The sequence below is a fragment of the Papio anubis genome, chromosome 8 (assembly GCF_008728515.1).
Source record: "Papio anubis isolate 15944 chromosome 8, Panubis1.0, whole genome shotgun sequence".
Taxonomy (NCBI): domain Eukaryota; kingdom Metazoa; phylum Chordata; class Mammalia; order Primates; family Cercopithecidae; genus Papio; species Papio anubis.
Window position 1 is genome coordinate 3,646,342 of NC_044983.1, and position 16,697 is coordinate 3,663,038.

Consider the following 16,697-nt stretch of genomic DNA (forward strand, 5'->3'; position numbering starts at 1 on the left):
ACATGGCCAGCCCAAGAGGACTGATGTGGAGTACAGTGGGCCAGGACAGTGGCCTGTCAGATTTCTGCTTGGAATAGGCCAGTCTGAGAAATAAAGCTGTGACTAAATTATAGCTATCCAAAAAAATTTCTCTTGTCATTAGGATTTTTATTTCACAAAAATAACTCACTGTCCACCACCCCCCAACTAAAACATGTTCTGATTGTCAGTAGTGGGAGCAGTATGACAAGTTAGTGGAGAAACAGAGCTGTGAAGACTGACGTGAAGCCAAGAGCACAGCAGCTTGTGCTCACGTCCTGGTTCTGCCATTTGCAAGCTGTGTGATAACAGCCACAGCCCCTCATCTCTCCATTTCCCACATGTGAGATGAAGCTTCTTTCCGTTCTGCCATCCAATAACCCCGTGACATCCAGGAGGGATTCTCCGGGTAATTTTGTCTGGCCCTATTTGCAAGCAAATTCTAAACACTTCGTCAGTTTCTAGAAGAGATTGTTCTGATCATCTTCTTTGAAAATGCTTTTTTACAGAAATATTATATAGACACGGTATTCTTTTTCACTAGTGGTCATCCATGTGAATATGTAGCTTTGCAAATTCCTGAATTTCATATAAATGAATCATATGGTTTATGGGTTTTTTTTTTCTTTCATGAAATATTGTGAGAGTCATCTATGTTGTTACATGTAGAGGTAGTTTCCTTCCGTGTTTGTTTAGAATTCCATTGTACGCATCTACATTATTTATTAGTTCTGTGGTTAATGAACATGTAGGTGACTTGCAGTGGTTGACAATGGTACTTGCATCTCCTGTGGACATTCTCTGTACCTGTTGTGCGTAGCTACTCGTTTCTGTACCTGTTGTGTGTAGCTACTCGTTTCTGTTGGACACATGCCTGAAATGATTCTTGTGTTCAGCTGGATGGTAAAACAGTTTTCTAAAATGGTCATCTCAATTTAGATTTCCACCAACAGTGCAGAAAAAAAAAAGTCATTGTTGTGTTCTTTACATTTTAAAATTTGGAATTTCAAGCTGTTTGTTTTAGTTGCTTTGGGCTGGGAAGGCATTGAGTATGAGGAAGGTCCCCAGTGTGGCGAGCTCCCTCCGGCTTCCCAGCCCTGGACAAAACCCTTGCCCCGCTTTCTTCCATTTGATTAGAAATCCACCATGATTCTGCAAGGTGGACGTGATTATTTCTATTTTATAAAACAAGGTAGCAAGACACACAGGCAGAAGGGGTACTGGCTAATCACAAGTACTTAACGAAAAGTGCAGAGTAAGAGTCAGCCGCCTGGAACCCACAGATGGACACTTTTTCCAAAGGGTTAAAAGCTCTGCCATTAAGACTCTGCAAGAATCTTTTGTTCTGAGAGAAACTAAAGTAGATATTTAGGAAAAGTGGTTATGTGTTTCTGATTTGAATGAGTTATATTATTAAAAACTATCGTCTCATAGAGGTTTAGTGGTTTTAAGAATTATTTAGAGGTTATAAGATATTTCACTAATTCATTTTGATTGAAAAAATACTTCATGCGTCCATACCTACCTAATAGTTCCCTCAGGTACAAGAGAGAAAGGGATGACCACTGCCATGGAAACAGGCAGGAGGCCCGCGTGGAGGTTTCGGGACGCTCTGCAGAGCAATAGTCTGTGGCGCCTTGAGGGGAATAGGAGCACTTGATTTCCTCCATTCCTTCCACTAAACGTAATTGAGCACAGACTAGGTTCAAGATAATGGTTGTGACTGTTTTTCACACTGTTTTAAAAGGAGAGGCAGCCAGGCATGCCACCAGAATCCAGGTAGGGTCTTAGATAGAGCTCTGGAAACTGCATTTCAAATTGCAGAAAATGTGAACGTTGGAGAACGGGGAATGCATATGGGAGTTTTATCTAAATTAGAATAACCTGGGAACACGAGGCTTTCAATAACTCAAAATGCCTTTCTAATAACATGAAAATCTCCATTTGGTATAAAGTTCTTCATTTTAATTAAAAGGGAAAATCAATAGTTATAGGAAACTATAACCTAAAAACAAGCTAATTATTTGTGTCAACACAAGTTTTATTGACACTGTCAGGGTTTCCCTTGATTTGTGAGATGAATGTTCTCTATATAAATTGGAATTTTATTACAAACACTTACTTTCAAAATGATTTATCAGTTACAAAAAATCAATGGGAATTTCATTTTGTGAAAATTGTAATTTTATAAATAGCCAGGTAAACGTATGTAAAACTGGAGCCCAACACTTCGATGGTGATTTAGTAGTGAGGGGGCCCTCATGGTTCAAGATTAATATATTTTCAAAAAATTTATCTTGTAGACATTGAAAACGTCTAGATGATGGATTGTGCTAACAAGGCACTTATTTAATTATAATTAATGATGGAGGCAACATATAAAGAATGGGCTCAATTTTCAGCTGATTTAAAGAAATAATGTGTCCTGCATAAATCTGTCTTTCAACCGGAGCCCAATATACACAGAAGATATTGCAAATACATTGTGGGTTTTTTCCCTACATTTTCTACTTCTTTTGTTCACAGTGCTATTTTAAAAGTGAATAGATTTTAAGAGTAGCAACTGTAGAACAGTTTTACTTGTCAATCAGCCTTACTACTGCTTCTGGCATGACTTGATTATATGATTGCAGAGGTGAAAGTCAAAGAAGAAAGTGTAAGACTCAGAGAATAAAGAATTTGGAGATGAAAGTTAAAAATATAAGGGAAGAGTAGAAAGAATATTTTATGTTGGTTGTCATTTATTTGACCAAGAAAAGCTTCAAGTTAAAAAGAATATATTATTTGTTTTTGAGAAGTAACACAATTCTGTCCAAGCATCACACACTGGATAACAAAGCAGTTTCTCATAGAAACAGACCACCAGGGGGCTCAACTATAGCTTAGGAACCACAAAGGGTTTCCTAGGAATTCCAAATACTCAGCAATCATATCAATCCAAGTAACACTGATGGAATTTTCGTGTTCTCACAAATGACCGTAAATGGTAAAGGTGACTACAATAATGTTAAAAATATAAAATATATGCCAAGAATAGAAATGTATGTTCTTTTTAAAATGTTCTTCTCTGTTTTATATATACACACCACACACACACACACACACACACACACACATACACACACACATACATATATATCATATTTATGATTCAGGTTAAATATATCATATATATGATTCAGGTTGTTTGACAGAACATTTAGAAAGATAAGAAAATAACAAAATAATGTTTACATTAGGTAAGTTTTCACTAGTATTGCTGTTGTCTTATTAGTTCCCAAGTATCAATTGACTATGCTTTTTTTGTTGTTTTGCAATTTTTGTTGGCACAAGTAATATCAGGTTTTCCTTCTTTAATGTATTTAGTTGAGATAAAAAGTACAACACAATCTGGGCTTCCTGGTTTTCAATCTCAGTACAGACAAGAGGAAGACTCAGCTGAACAAATGTTTTCCCTGCGTGACAGAAGGTTTCCCATTTGCCCTCTCAAGGAACGAACTTGAGGATCTTACTTGCAAAAAATCAGGACAGCCCCGTGTGGAGGGGTGGCCACTGGACGGCTGGCAGGGACTCTGACAAGGGCCCATCTCATCCTAAGCCATTGTTCTGTCTCCAGCTTCTGGTGTCCTTAGGTTTGTTCTAGAATCGGCAAGAACAACCACGCTGGAGCTTCCATTCCTTGGTGATGGTTCTGCCCTCTGGAGTCAGAAAAATAATCGCGGTGCCTTTCTGCCTACTGGGCACCTGCGCCCTCTAAGCTCCCTCCCATCCTCTTTCCGATGGGTCTTGTCATCTTCCTGGCTGCTCTCTGGTCCTTCTTCTTCAGAGGGTGGCGTCTAGTACTGAACCTAACCTTCCACAGGCGGCGCCTAAACGTGGTTATAAGCATGAAGCCCCCTGTTCAGTAAGGCCCATGTGCTAATGAAAAAAAGGTAACTTCATTGTACCGTGTTGTCTTGGAGGTGAACATCAAACTCAGCCTTGAAATGTTTCCTAATACATTACTGTTAAGCCAGGCTTACCTCTCCTGATACCTTCACACCTTTTAACCGTTTTAGAATTAAATGCGAAATTTTTTACTCCTCTCTCCTTATATATACAATTAAAGTGTGTGTGTGTATATATATATGCATACACATATACATCCATATATAAATATATATTTATATATTTATTATATAAATCTAAATTTAATTATATATAATTACATATACTTTATATATAATTTAAGTATAAATGTTTATACTTAAATATATAATTAAGCATATATTATAATATATATAAATTATGTAATTATAATTTATACTTCTATAATATATAAAAGAATGAAGTGTATATAAGGTACATATAGTTTAATTCTAGAATTGTGTTGTTTATATAATTTTATACTCTCTATATAATACTTTTATTAATTTTGTATTTTTTAAACTTTCAAAGTCAAGGTCTGATCCATCTAAGTGATTGCTATTTTCAGCCAACCAATAAGTGTCTTATATCTACCATCTTGGAGCAGCTTCAAATTTGATATTCCATTTTTAACCTTTTTTTCAATTACAGATACAAATCCCAAGTTCACTGATCAGGTTTGAGAAACATATACTTAGAAATTTTTCTTTAGTTCAATGCTGTTCAATTATTGAGAGCTCTAGGAAAAGATCAATTAACATTTTGAGACAAATCTGTAAATCAACCTAAGTAACTATATGATCAGTCCATTGGCGTTGTAAATATTGACTTATGGTTATGTTAAATCAGGGATGGGACGGATATATCCATAGATGTGGATCAGTGTAGAGGAAGCGCAGATAGAATTTACCTACCAGACCACATGGAGTCTTCCTCATTCACACCGACCCAGTCTCAGGATGAGCCCACCTCCCACCACCAATATGCCCATCCCACGCTTCCTCCATTCTAACTGCAGCCAGAGTATATGGCCATCACAAGACAAAGGCAAATACAGGCAGGTATGGAAAAGGAGGATCAGCCTGGCCTGGCCCCAGGTGAAGGGAAAGCACGTTAGTTTCACTCCAGTAAAATTTCAGGGCAGCTTCTTTGCAACCAAAGGAGATCAAGGTAAGAACGTCTGGCAACATCAGAAGGCATGGTGAGATGGAAAATGTTCCTGATGAAGTCTAAAATATGTTTTGAGGCTGGGTGCGGTGGCTCACGCCTGTAACCCCCAGCACTTTGGGGAGGCTGAAGCAGGCAGATCATCTGAGGTCAGGAGTTCAAGACCAGCCTGGCCAACATGGCGAAACCCCGTCTCTACTAAAAATACAAAATTAGCTGGGTGTGGTGGTGTGCACCTGTAATCCCAGCTACTTGGGAGGCTGAGACAGGAGAATCACTTGAGCCCAGGAGGTGGAAGCTGCAGCGAGCCAAGATCACACAACTGCACTCCAACCTGGGCAACAGAGCAAGACTCTGTCTACTGCCCCCTTCCCCCAACAACAACAACAACAACAAACATATTTCGTTGAAACTAATTTGCCCCTGGATTCTGAGGCAGGTGAGTTCTGTGTACATCATGTGCCCCAGGCATTGGGTGGCAAATAAAAACTGCTGGTTATGATGTGTGCTTCTCAGCACCCTCTGTATTTCATTCCTTGCAAATGACCCTTGTTTTTCTACTGGTCATCCTGAAGGAAACAATGAAAGCAAAATGGATTCCGGCCACTGCACTCCAGCCTGGGCGACAGAGCGAGACTCCGTCTCAAAAAAAAAAAAAAAAAAAAAAAAAAAAATGTGTAAGATAAGCGATATTTAGACCAGTTTGTTGAAAAATTACTAGAATGTGCAGCGGGAGCTATAATGAGTTCCCTTGGCGTTCTGACTTTCATGGGAGTTATTTACAAATGACAAACTGTCTCTCTGACCTACTAGCTTCTGGAGCACGGAGGACGCTGTCATTTCTCTGGCACTGCAGGGCTCGGTGTCCTCTCCTGCACGTGGCAGGTGTTCAGGGAATGCTGCCTTAATGGGGCCAATATTCTCATCATCACAACTGGGGAAAGCTTAGGCAGCTTGATTGGAAAGGTCTATCATTTTCAAGCATGGTCATGTTATTTTAATTTGGAAATCGAAGTGGAATGATTTTCAGTGGACTGCTTAATAAATTCAATAGTTTTTTGCTGTATTAATCAGGATTACTCATTATTAGAAACATACAGGAAATAATACAATATGATCTACGTATAAACCTTAGAAACCAAAGAGAACAAGAACATTTCATTACCAAACTCCCTCCTCATGACTGTAGACTCCCCATTTTGCTCCGCTGCAAGAAATCCGGAATCTTTCCTTTTAAGGTTCACTATGTGTAAATCACTGCATCAGGCAATTATGCGGTGTGAAGGCCTTTTAGGATTAAAAGTGATATTACAATACTTTTTGTGCTTTTTCATGCAACCTATACGCTATAGCACTCTTAGCATGAAGATAAATGCAATAGCCAAACTGCTGTGGATATTTACAGATTAGGTCCATAACAATTAAAATAAATGATAATAAATGGCTATTGATTAAAACTTAGCAGTTGTTCCAGCGTAACAAGAAACTATACATGTCCTCTATACTGTGACAATGATATAGCTTTACTAATAAGTTGCCAGCTGTTGACTATGTGGTTTCCATAGATAACTGTGAATAAAGGAATTAGAAGCCATTTTCAAGCTATTTATCTATCTCACTTCTAAAATTTCATAGCTAGAAAGGATCAAAATTTATTACGCGCTTTTTTTTTTTCTTATAAGATGGAGCATCCTTACCTTGGAACTGAGCATTAAATCCTTTGCGTCGATGGTTGCTGTCAGAGGTGAAATGGAGTCGTAGCCAATTCTTGCTACTGATAACTGGAGAGGGGAGGTTCATGCCAGTTAGCCTAGAGAAGAGAAAGAGGAAAAAAAATCTCCCTTGTAAACCAACAGATCAAATGTCCTGTATCAAAATCACCTTAAAATCTGATTACTGAAATCCTTCATCTTGAGATGCTTAAAACAGAGGCCATGTATTAATTGACTTTGAACCTTAAAATGAGCAAGATAATTTCATCTTTTCCCAAATGTACATGCTAAATCCCTTGATGCAATGAATATTTTCAAAAATTTTTGATACTTTGATTCTCCTTTATTAATGGTGAATGCACGAGAAGGTACTCTTTTGATCACTTAGTTCTTTTCATCAGGACCTTAATCACAATGAATCAGAAAAAAGGAAAAAAAATAGGCAAATGATAAAATTCTGCCTTTTGTTATTTGAAGACTTAGTAGTTCTTTTTTTTTTTTTTTTTTTTTTTTTTTTTTTTTTGAGATGGAATCTCACTGTGTTGCCCAGGCTGGACGGCAGTGGTACGATCTTGGCTCACTGCAACCTCCACCTCCTGGGTTCAAGTGATTCTCCTGCCTCAGCCTCGCGAGTAGCTGGGATTGCAGGCATGCACCATCATGCCTGGCTAATTTTTGCATTTTCAGTAGAGACAGAGTTTTGCCATCATGGCCAGGCTGGTCTCTAACTCCTGACCTCAGGTGATCCGCCCACCTCAGCCTCCCAAAGTGCTAGGATTACAAGCGTGAGCCACCGCACTTGGCCACAAGACAGGAATTCTATTTAACCTGAAGGAGACTCCAAAAAATTGTTTCTCATGCTTGGTAGCATCCTATATTCCCAGCATCCCATCTACAGGACTCACAACCTGGGCCATTCTTCCAAAATAAAGAAGAGGACCATTTATGAGATTGATGACAAGAACTGCAGAAGAGATTTGCAAGGGAATAAAATTATGTTTTAGGAAAGCAGTGCATTAATCTTTTAAAAATAAGATGCAATCAATTTCTGGTTAAGCTGTTTAAAATATCCAGCTCCCTTTATAACGTGCAGTTTAGGTGTCAGAAACAATCATGTGTTTTATTTCTTACTATTGAAACCCTTGTGTGCTTATGAAGGAATAAAAACATTCTAAGATAGTGAAGCTCCTGCCTGTTAGAGGCGCAAGGGACACATTTAGTTTTTCCGTGGCACAAGCCTCACTGGATTAGGATGCTTCTGATACAGAATTGCGTGCTGGCTCGACTTTGCACCAGGTGAGGCACCAGAGGTGGATCATGCTTGTGAACCTCAGTTTTCCATTGTATACACTGGGCATGAAAATACCTGTGTCAGGGAGTGGAAAGAGATGATACGGATGCACATGTAAATGTACCTCAAGCACATTCTCCATGTGCTCTACAAGTGGTTGTGCATTGAATGATTATTTCGCATCTTGGTAACCAAATCTATTTTCAAAATGATGCTTATCAGGGTGGATGATCTGTGAGGGTTTAACCAAATTGCCTCTAGCAGGAACTTGAAGAACTGTGGTGCTGTGTGTGGGTCTGCCTGGGAGCACCGCAGCTGCTTGGTAAAGCTGGGGATCTCATTTCCATGCAGAGGATTTGCTACGAAATGGGTCACCTGTGTAGAGAGCATTTCCCTACTTATTCTATTACCTGCAGGACAGGAAGCAGCACCAGATGAAATACACAGTCAAGCTGTCCGATGTCAGGGTGTTCTATTCCAACTCTCAGGTTTAAAAATGTACAGGATCCACTTTAAGCTAAAAGCTAAACCTTGACTGTAACCAATTGCAACGGTGTTTATGCCCGTGTTTGAAATAATCTTCTGTAAGAGAAGTACACTGCTCAGACTTGCCTATTGGCTTGGATTTATGTAGTACTGGCTGGTGACAGCTGGACACAGCTGACTCCAAGGCACATTTAATCACCTTTTTCTTTGTTTTTCTGATGAGATTATGTTACAAATTCTATAGGCCACATACTTATTTGCCTAATACTAAGAATGTCTAAAAAACTAGATTCAAAAACCCCACAGTCTGTCCAGCTCACCTGTACCTATTGAATTTACATGTACTTTAAAAAATCATTGTGGCCCGGCGCGGTGGCTCACGCCTGTAGTCCCAGGACTTTGGGAGGCTGAGGTGGGTGGATCATGAGGTCAGGAGATCGAGACCATCCTGGCTCACACAGTGAAACCCCATCTCTACTGAAAATACAAAAAATTAGCCAGGCATGGTGGCGGGAGCCTGTAGTCCCAGCTACTTGGGAGGCTGAGGCAGGAGAATGGAGGGAACCCAGGAGGCGGGAACTCTCCAGTGAGCGAGGATGCATGCACTCCAGCCTGACGGCAAATGAGACTCCATCTCAAAAAAAAAAAAAAAATCATTGTTTTCTTTTGTACATTAAAAATCACAATAATTATTTTTATATACACACAGATTACACATACAAAAAATGTTAAATGCAGACAGAAAGATTTAAAACTACAAACACATAGATATACTCTGGAAATTAAGCACAAACAGAAGCCTACCCTTTCCACATTAGGATACTATAATGTACAATATATACATAGCTAATAGTACTAAAGCTCTCAAAATACTGCACTGAGATATATTCAACCCCCTGTAAGTTTCCATTTCATACGGTGATATAAGACTATTAGTACAAAAGATCAGTGAATGTAGGAAGATGCATGTACTTGCTGAACATTTTTCAACTGCAATCAATGTTTGTTTCGTTGTTGCTTTGAACATATATATTTTCTCAATCCCATTATTTATTAATGGTTCTGACTGAAAAATCAGGTGCAATTTCTTTTCTTTCTTGAGACAGTGTCTTGCTTTTTCACCCAGGTCGGAGTGCAGTAGTGCAATCACAGCTCACACAGTCTCCGACTCCTGGGCTCAAGCCATCATCTTGCCTCAGCCTCTGGAGTAGCTGGGACTATATGTGCATACCATACCTGGATAGTTTTGTAATCTTTTAATTTTTTTGTAGAGACTGGGGGTCTCACTGTGTTGTCCAGGCTGGTCTTGAACTCATGGCCTCAAGCAATCCTCTCATCTTTGCCTCTCAAAGTGCTGGGATTACAGGTGTGAACCACTGTGCCAGCCTGGAATTGCATTTTATTTGCATGCCTACATTAATAATGATCATAAGTCTTTGCTATTGTGAATAGTGCTGCAATAAATATACGTGTGCATGTGTCTTTATAGCAGCATGATTTATAATCCTTTGGGTATATACCCAGTAATGGGATGGCTGGGTCATATGGTACATCTAGTTCTAGATCCTTGAGGAATCGCCATACTGTTTTCCATAATGGTTGAACTAGTTTACAATCCCACCAACAGTGTAAAAGTGTTCCTATTTCTCCACATCCTCTCCAGCACCTGTTGTTTCCTGACTTTTTAATAATTGCCATTCTAACTGGTGTGAGATGGTATCTCATTGTGGTTTTGATTTGCATTTCTCTGATGGCCAGTGATGATGAGCATTTTTTCATGTGTCTGTTGGCTGTACGAATGTCTTCTTTTGAGAAATGTCTGTTCATATCCTTTGCCCACTTTTTGATGGGGTTGTTTGTTTTTTCTTGTAAATTTGTTTGAGTTCTTTGTAGGTTCTGGATATTAGCCCTTTATGTCCATCAGTGACAGACTGGATGAAGAAAATGTGGCACATATACACCATGGAATACTATGCAGCCATAAAAAAGGATGAGTTTGTGTCTTTTGTAGGGACATGGATGCAGCTGGAAACCATCATTCTTAGCAAACTATCACAAGAACAGAAAACCAAACACCGCATGTTCTCACTTATAGGTGGGAACTGAACAATGAGATCACTTGGACTCGGGAAGGGGAACATCACACACCGGGGCCTATCATGGGAGGGGGGAGGGATTGCATTGGGGGTTATACCTGATGTAAATGACGAGTTGATGGGTGCTGACGAGTTGATGGGTGCAGCACACCAACATGGCACAAGTATACATATGTAACAAACCTGCACGTTATCCACATGTACCCTAGAACTTAAAGTATAATAATAATAATAAAATAAAATAAATAAATAAAAATTAAAAAAAGAAATAAAAAAAAATGATCATAATTAAATCCCCTCTCTACCACCACCTACACTCACATCCCCTCTTTACCTTCATCTGTATTTCCAAATGCCTACTCACAACTATGTTAGTTTTGTGTAAGTCAACAGGATATTTCCGTAAAGGGCTGGGGAGTATGCACGTATTTCAGGCTTTATTGGTCACGTGGTCTTTGTTGGAAACTGTTCAACTTTGCAGGTGTAGTTGGCAAATAGCCATTGAATGGCAGTGGTTGTGTTCCAGTAACACTTTATTTATGGACACTGAGATTTCAACGTTATATAATTTTTTTGTGTCAGAAAATAGTTACTGTTTGATTTTTTTTTCAATCACTTAACAATGTAAAAGCCATTCTTAGCTGATGGGCCAGATTTGGCCTGCAGGTGCTAGTTTGCTGACCCCTGCTCTAGTATATATGAAGCGATTTGTATAAACAGGCCAGGCGCAGTCACTTAAGCCTGTAATCCCAACACTTTGGGAGGCCGAGGCAGGCGGATCACCTGAGGTCAGGAGTTCGAGACAAGCCTGGCCAACACGGTGAAACCCTGTCTCTACTAAAAATACAAAAATTAGCTGGGTGTGGTGGCAGGCACCTGTAATTCTAGCTACTTGGGAGGCTGAGGTAAGAGAATTGCTTGAACCTGGGAGGCAGAGGTTGCAGTGAGCTGAGATCATGCCATTGAACTCCAGCCTGGGTGACAAGAGCAAGACTTCATCTAAAAACAAACAAACAAACAACAACAAAAAAACCACTGAGCTGGAAGATAATTAGATGATGCATAGCAGCCTAGTGTAAAGTTTCAAAAAAAATGCGTAAGTCCTGCACAGATTCCTTTTATTTTTGACAGTCTCTCTCTCTACCCCAGGCTGGAGTGCAATAGCACAATCTCAGCTCACTGCAACCTCCACCTCCCAGGTTCAAGTGATTCTCCTGCCTCAGCCTCCTGAGTAGCTGGGATTACAGGCGCCCGCCACCACATTGGTAATTTTTATATATTTAGTAGAGATGGGGTTTCACCATTTTGGCCAGGCTGGTCTTGAACTCCTGACCTCAGGTGATCCACCCCTCCTCATCTTCCCAGAGTGCTGGGGTTACAAGCGTGAGCCTTCACACACGGCCCTGCACAGATGCCTTTTATAGAGAAGCAAGAGTGAAGGCTTTTGACCAATGATACAATCCATTTTCCATGATGAAGCCATTCAAATGAATTGCACCCCAAAGTCGATTTTTGTACATGAATTTCCCGATTTGACCTTTTACGTTACACAAATGTTCATAGCCTTTTGTTGTTTGTTTGGGAAAGGGGGTTGTCCTTGATTTGGCCTTGCCAGTTACACACATGTTCACTTCCTCTTTTTGTTGTTTGGGAAAGGGGGTTGTTGTACATGAGACCTAGCCTTAGAACCATGTGTTATTCTATCGCTGTCTACAGGGCCAGAAGTTAATCTCATAGCTTTCATTTGACACAAAGTTGATGCTGTAAACTCAATTGTTTCTTCATTACAAACTACGTAATTTAAAGGAATTTGATTACTATACAAATTAGCAGGTGAAATTGTGAACTTCCTAACAACTTGGTGTTTCGGTTAAGATTTGGAGGAGAAGAACTCAAGTGAATGGCTTTGTGGGAGGCAGAATCATACCTCCTACTGACAGATACGCAAGCCCTGAGGTCCTGCTTCCCGGAGACTGTCAATGTGTCACCCGACATGGCTCGTGGGGACTTTGCAGAACAATGTGCTTACTGAGCTTGGGATGGGGAGATGATACTGAATTACTGAGTGGGTCCAGTGTAATAAAGATCCTTAAAATGGAAGACAGAAGCAGGAGGAGAAGGTTCCAGGCAGAGGAGCCTGTGGATGAAGGTCAGAGTGATGCATTGAGGGCTTCACCCTCTTGGCTGACAAGAGAGCTGCCAATGCCTTTATAACTGGAAATGGCAAAGAAACCGCTTTTCCCATAAAGCCTCCAGAGAGGAACACAGCCCAGCTGACATCTTGATGGTAGATGTGAGATTTCCAATCTATTTATTGAACATCATAAACACATGTTGTTTTGAGTCATTGTGCTTGTGTTAATTTGTTATGATGGCAATAGAAAGCAAATCTCTTGTTGAGATGTATGTATTAAATATGTATAGCTTTTATATGTCAACCATAACTCCAGAAAGTGGCTTAAAAAGACCAAAATAGAAATACAGCCTTTTAATCAGTATATCCTATTTTTCATTCTAGAATGATCCTGAAGAAAAGGACAGAAGAGGAAATATGGTAGAATGTGACACAACTCTTATCTATTCATAACCTTAGTGAATCCATGCAGTTTAAACCCTTTCTAAAATGACCAGTGATTGAAGATCTACCACTGTTGGAGTGACATTTCCTGGAAGTCTTCTACAGTTGTTAGCCACAATTCTTTTAAGTCTGCTGGATTTGGTTTTCTAATAAACAAATAGTTTGGAAAATGAAAGAGAGATTATGGGGCAAATGGTGGAAAACCGGCATGAACAGAGACGACAAGATTCAAAATAGAAACCTTTCAAAGAGAATAGGGTGACAGGTGCGGTGGCTCACACCTGTAATTTCAGCACTTTGGGAGGCCGAGCCTGGTGGATCACCTGAGGTCAGGAGTTTGAGACCAGCCTGGGCAACATGGTGAAACCCCATCTCTACTAAAAATACCAAAAAAAGTTAGCCAGGCATGGTGGTGGACACCTGTAATCACAGCTACTAGGGAGGATGAGGCAGGAGAATTGTTTGAACCTGAGAGGCAGAGGTTGCAGTGAGCTGAGATGGCGCCATTGCACTCTAGCCTGGGTGATAGAGAGACACTGTCAAAAAAAAAAAAAAAAAAAAAAAAAAAAGGAGGAATAGGGGAAATAATGGTAGGGATCAACCAATGTCTTCCTGCATTAATTCACAACGCACTGACCGTTTTCTCTCCCGATGTCCAGAAACACAGGACACACACCTAGTGAAATCAAGTGGAGCTTGCCAGGTCAGGGATATTAGGGTTTAAAAAACAAGGGGGTTGAGCAGTGAGAAAAAGAGTAATACAGAGGAACAGGCTGAGAAAGGGTCTTCTTAAGGGAATTTTGACATGCTCTATTTCTGGAGCATCTCAATCTAGGTCAGGAAACCCACAAAGCCATTCAGTGGGAGTGTTGGACAGCTGCTTTAGAAATGGCAAAAGGAATTGGTTGCTCTCACTATTGTCCCCTAAGAATACCAAATTAAGGAATTTAAAGCATTGCCAAATTCACTTCTATCAGAGGATTCAACTGGTTTTGCTTCTGCTACGAGTAAAAATAAATGGAGGACTCATAGGATCCTTACAGTTACGACGACCTCCTTTGAGCTTAAATAGAACAGGCCAGTCTGTTTCACTTTCCCCACATAATTGTACCATACATTTTAGGACTCTATTTATAACATACTCCTACTCATTTTTTCATGTAAGCTACCTCAGCCTCACTTTTCTCAGATGGGATATAAGGGCTGAACACATTGTTCTAACATTTTACAGCACTCTGTATCTATGACTCATGCACTTCACTTATGTGACTTGAAAAATGTAGTCAATTTATGGGGATAATTTTCTAAAATGCATTCGGAAATGCTAATGGTTTTGGATATTGCTTTGTTTGAGTACTTCTCTTACATTCAGCCAGATTTCTTATGTCTTTAGAAAATCATCAGAGAAATGTCTGGGGGTTCCTCTGTAGTTAAATCTCTTTAACTATGATGACTCAGAAGCCAGAAAGCATTACTGCTATTGGGAGAGGTTTTAAATGATCTCCGCTCGCTGGGGGGGACTAAGAAATTTAATAAACCTATTACTTGGAGGAGACCAGTTGTGTGTCGATTTGGGGAGAAAGCCATATGAAAGATGTGTTTTTCTGTTTTTTTTTTTTTTTTTGCATTTTGTGGACATGCAATCGAAATGATTTGTACTGTCGTGTTTCATTATCTCTGTTTTGTCAAAATTAAATAGAACAATCTGATCAAACAGATAGTTCCTGACATATTATGTTTTGAATTGGCCGTTATTCACATTGTAAGTGAAACCACCTCTCAGAACATGTTTTGAGTTTACACAACTGTTCCAAGTCTTATTTGGGGGATTAGGAAAAGTGACAATGAACTAAAAAGTAGTTCTTATCTTGCAAGAACACGAAAAACGATCTATGTGAGTGTGTGTGTATACACACATACAAATACAATAATACCCAGACACAAATATATAGGTATACATACACATACACATATTTGCATAGTTATCAATATTTCTAGAAGTTTAATTCGAAAGTTTCATGCACACATATATACTATCTGGGGAAAAACAACCAACAACTATGAAACAAAATAAAATAAAAACATCCACATGGTATATTGAAAACTGTACCACACAAGACTTTTTTATTCAACAGTTTTTTTTTTTTTTTTGAGATGGGGTTTTACCCTTTCACCCAGACTGGAGTGAAGTGACATGATCTCGGCTCACTGCATCCTCTCCCCACCAGGTTCAAGCCATTCTCCTGCCTCAGACTGCTGACTATCTGGGATTATAGGCACAAACCACCACACCTGACTAATTTTTGTATTTTTAGTAGAGATGAGGTTTCACCATGTTGGCCAGGCTGGTATCGAACTTCTGATCTCAGGTGATCCATCTGCCTGGGCCTCCTAAAGTGCTAGGATTACAAACATGAGCAACCATGCCCAGCAAAATCATGCCTGTCTACGAGACACTTCCACTTGGCGTGGCATTCATGACTGTCTCTGGCAAAGGGCTTCTCTCTCCCTGACAATGATTTTTCTCCCTCTGGCTCTTTCTTTCTTGGGAGCACTCTCTGAGGCATCATCATGCTCCATACCAATGGCCATAAGCATCCCTCTTGGTAACATCATCCACTCCTGCGACTCTAGCCACTGCCTTTAGCACTTTCCTTGTGCCCTCCTATAGTCCATTTTTTTTTAATGAAAAAATAATTTCTAGTCTCCTGAGCCCTCCCACTCACTCCAGCTTGGCTCATTCTGCTTTCCAACCTCCTCAGGTGCAAGCCGCACCCATCCCCTGCTTTCTACACCCAGAGACAGTTGACTTCATGCAGGGCACCATGCAAAGCCCCATGTGCCCTCCTGACTCAGATCATCCCACACGCTGCCCCTTACCTGGATATCAGCAGAAATATCTGCCCTGCATCCCACCTACTCTGCACCTGCCTGGTCATTCCTGGCCCTCCTTTGAATTTCAGATCATGTGTTGCATTCTCAGGGAAGCCCGCCCTGATCTCTAAGATCAGGCTGCTCCTCCTTGGCTATGCTCTCTCCTGGTGCCCCAGACTTACCATTTGCAGACATTTTCAAAATAGTAATGACTTGGTATAAGGCACATGGCTATGCTTTGGTCAGATAGGCCGAGGTAGGATGTTTATATCCTGTGTGACTCAGCGAGTTTGTAGCGCAGGCGTATAACTCCACTTGTTATCACAGCCATGTAGCCATAACATGGGAAGGCCACGACTTGGCTCTAAGCCACTCTTGTCTGTGGAAGGTATAATTGCCCTGCTGACACTGTACAGGCACACTGGTGCCCAGAGGAAGAGAGGTTAAGTTGCTGACCCTGAAGGCAAGGGAGAGCCAGCCATGCAGCCCTGTGTAGGGGAACCACCAGAGTAAGCAGCAAGACAGGGCGGACAGTGTGAGGAAGCTGTTGATGAGAGCTGCTACTGAAA

The 16,697-nt window shown here is 40.3% G+C and overlaps 1 protein-coding gene across 4 annotated transcripts in view; it reads right to left on the bottom strand.

Annotated features, from left to right (window-relative positions):
* The window catches only part of CSMD1 (CUB and Sushi multiple domains 1), a 2,034,404-nt gene that overhangs the window by 787,842 nt on the left and 1,229,865 nt on the right, over positions 1 to 16,697 (bottom strand). For 3 of the 4 annotated variants that reach the window (XM_031669914.1, XM_031669913.1, XM_031669915.1), the window contains one exon: positions 6,789 to 6,901. In XM_031669914.1, coding sequence (XP_031525774.1) covers positions 6,789 to 6,901 — 113 coding nt within the window. The other variant, XM_031669916.1, reaches the window with a different exon arrangement.